This window comes from Amblyomma americanum, chromosome 1 (genome assembly GCF_052857255.1).
Source record: "Amblyomma americanum isolate KBUSLIRL-KWMA chromosome 1, ASM5285725v1, whole genome shotgun sequence".
Lineage (NCBI taxonomy): Eukaryota > Metazoa > Arthropoda > Arachnida > Ixodida > Ixodidae > Amblyomma > Amblyomma americanum.
This window is the reverse complement of record NC_135497.1, coordinates 429,877,645-429,881,130: the sequence shown is the minus strand read 5'-3', so window position 1 is coordinate 429,881,130 and position 3,486 is coordinate 429,877,645. Positions and strand designations below refer to the sequence as shown.

Here is a 3,486-nt window from a genome sequence, read left to right as displayed (position 1 = left end):
TAACTCACGTAGACGTCCTAATCCCGAGCTCATTTGGTCGTTGACTACATCTCCCTAAAAGACAGGTAACATTCCCACTGCTCACCTTTCAAGTTTTTGCACGCAAGCAGACATTTTCCTGTCCGCTCGTGTCCGGATGACTTTCCACTGCTTACCACCTCATGCCTCAACGTCAAAAATCGATAGATGAAAAGCCATGCCAAACCAACGGAGGCATCTTCACGCAAAGAAGCCCACTTTTTTATTTGCACCCGCTCCTTTTGCTTTATTCCCCAAGCTTCGAAGGCTCTCCTACGCGCTTTTGTGTCTGGCCATCGTTGGTCTAGAAGCTTGTCGCTGAGCGCTGACGCTTCAGATGGCGGAAGTGTTCCAGGCGGCAGTGGTCGTCCCTCTTGCTCTTGAGAGCGAAGAGCTTCCTACAAAAGCCGCACTGGAAATTACCGCGGTTGCGATGGAGGCGCTTGTGGGCATGGGCAGAAGTGGCGCTGGCGAACTCAGCGCCGCACTTGAAGCACCGCCGTTCGCCAATGTGGGTTCCCAAGTGCAGGCCCATGATGAGCTCGTTCCTGCACAAGCGGTAGCAGATAGGACATGGCACTTGGATGGGCCGGGGCTCGCCGCCAAAATCATGCTGGTATATCTGGTGGGCGATTAGACGGCTCGGAAGGTGGAATCTTCTGTCGCAGAGCCAGCACCAGTGTATGGTGTCCTCTCCTGCGGGCCTGATGTTCAGCAGGCGACGCCTCTGGTCCGACATGTGACGCTGCTGCAGAGAAAAGAAAGCGGGATGGTCGCTCAAGGCACCTTTACGAATCGCACTCTCGCTGCCGCTTAAGTTCGCTTACCGCAATTGTTCTGGAGAGTATTTTTGTCACATGTATTGGTTGAAGTGCATGAATATCACAAATTCAATGTCGCAAACACACGTACGGTATTTATCAACTGACTGAACTACTTTAAACTATATTTAAAAATATGTCAGAACATATGCCTGGAAATTTTTAATGGTCAGTGTCAGTGGTGTCTCCATTAGTTGTTTATTGGCTCACCGGTGCGGGTTTCCCTGTCTACGTTGAACACATACTAGGCAGGGTACTATTTACTGCCACAGTTTTTTTTCACGCTGACTAGCGTGATGATCTCGTATGCAGTGTGCCGCGCATGGATAGTCTGATTGATATCTCAGTAATTCCAGTAAATAGAACCCTGTACAGTGTATGCGTTCACATAGACGAGAAACCGTTACCTGTGAGCCAAACAACCAATGGACACACCATGGACACTTACTATTACAACTTTTCAACCAGTTAATATGGTTCCCTTTTAAAATCAACTACCAGGCTCCAGAAAGTTCATGAGTACCGGTCACCCTCTGAAGTTATTGTCTCTACGAAATTATCTCCTAAAGAAAGCGATGATCATAGCCTTCATAAAAATTGTGCGAACAAAATCCTCCCGTTGCTGGAGCTGTTACAGGCCTTCCTCTGCCCTCGTGGCGAAGAAAGCCTTTGATGAGCTGCCTCTTTCGAAGTCTTAGATTGGTCCTGGCATAGCTTGGTCTGAGACGTGAACGTGACTTTTCTGATCTCTGTCTGGGTGCACGCCTAAGGTGAGATATCATAATAACACGTCTGGTATCCTACACAAAACTAACTACCTTGGTATTTTGCAGAAACCGCGGTCGTTCAACAAAAGCGAGCTCTAGCAAAACCCAGTATCACCTTGTGAATGTTGCTTTTAACCAGCATAAAACAATGGTCATTGCAATCCTCTCAAAATTACTTCCGGCATTACGGTCGCTTTTTCTCTCTGAGTAAGAGAACGAGCCGAAGCTCGCACATATTTTCAACAAGAGTATACCTGAACTAAATATTGTGGAATAGAATCCCCAGGCAGAAAAGCAACTGAAATATTTTACTTATTTAATACAGCCAGTAATTATAAACCTCAATACAAATACAGGCCTACGTGAGCCTACGGAATGTAAGCATAGTTTACCAAAAGTTTCCAGGTTAATCCTTTAGAGAAAAACTTCGATCTGCATTTTAGCCTTGAACACAGTGAGAGTTGAGCCGCTAAATTACAAGGGAGTGATATGAGCAGCCATGAATAGTATTGAAATAAATGGTTATATATGGGGTACTCATGGGCAGTGACGGGAGCATGTGCGTCGGATATATGCAGTTTTTTTCGATTCGTCCTTATTTGCAAGTGTTGTTCACACATCATGAGGACCCTCTAAATAGAGAAAACTTAAATGATCTGGCAGAAATGTAAAGCATGCACATTGCGAGATTGTACATTGAGTTCATCTGCCCTTTCTTAACAGTGAAAGGGTCTCCCTTATGTTAACACTGCTAAAATCTTTGATTCGGGTGGAATGCTTGCACACAGCTATCGCTCACGAAATAGCAGGGGAGACTGATTCGGAATTTTTGCCGTCTGTGGTTAAACGCCCACTCTGTGACCAACAGAGACCACCACAGCCACTGAGGATGCCGATGGTTGTCGCAATAAAGACGGGGCTTACCTCTTCTGGTGGTACATCGGAATCGTAGCTTTCATTGGCGGCCTTTCGCTTGGCTTCCATCTCGGCCAGCGAGGGGAACCTGATGGTAAGCAGCCGCGCGATGGTCTCCCGGTCCATGGCACCGGTCTCCTTGCGAGGCAGTGTAAGTCAGAGGAACAGACGAGGCGGAGCGGAGCCGGCGCAGCGGTTGGACGGCGCGCAGCGACACGCGAACGATGCGACGCAACTCACGAGCCAAGCTAAGAAGGAAGAAGCGCCACGAAGGCCAACAGGAAAAAACAGTGCTAAAATAAATGGGCACAAAATCTTCACGGTATTCGCCTTTGCTCGCTGACAAGCGCCGTAAATTCCTAATACGTCTTGAAATCGAAAGATTTGTTGGAGATCAGTATAAAACTGAGGGGTCTTCATACTTTTAGAGTAGCAGTGCGACATGTCCATTGCTGCTTTTGCTGCATCGGTAGCTTTGAAACCTGTCGACGCGAGGGAACTAACCTGCCGACTAGTTTATACGCCACCGACGCTTGTAGTAAACCTCACGACTTATAGCGCATACCATTAGCACACTCTCTGTGAATAAATATTCGTGAAAATTCCAGAAACGCCAAGCTTCACGGTACGTTTCTACGCTGAAGAAAACAAAGATTACAGCTGCAGCTGCGCCACTCGGCGATATGTCTTTACACATCAGTCAGCCGTGAAAAACAACTCCTTCGATCTGGTGGATTGAAGACTGAAAAAAGCCTATAATCAGAGAAAAGTAGCAGGGAGGAGACTAGCGCAAAAACAGTGCCATAAGAAAGAGCTAAATTACAAATTCGTTCCAGCATCTTTTAAAAGAACGATATCTAAGGCTATTTAGGAATACAATGCAAATGTGAACACCTAATAGTCTAAGCCAGTCAACCAGATGTCTCTCTACAGATACCTAGAACGTACTAACGTGCTTCCCTCTT

At 46.7% G+C, this 3,486-nt stretch overlaps 1 protein-coding gene across 1 annotated transcript; it reads right to left on the bottom strand.

Annotated features, from left to right (window-relative positions):
* Positions 1-237: 237 nt before the first annotated feature.
* On the bottom strand, positions 238-2,726 carry LOC144103826 (uncharacterized). The gene is made up of 2 exons (XM_077636529.1): positions 2,531-2,726; positions 238-766 (listed from the first exon to the last, which is right to left on the bottom strand). Exons 1-2 carry the CDS (start codon positions 2,645-2,647, stop codon positions 323-325), a joined length of 561 nt encoding a protein of 186 aa, XP_077492655.1. The 5' UTR covers positions 2,648-2,726; the 3' UTR covers positions 238-322.
* Between the last annotated feature and the right edge of the window lie 760 nt (positions 2,727-3,486).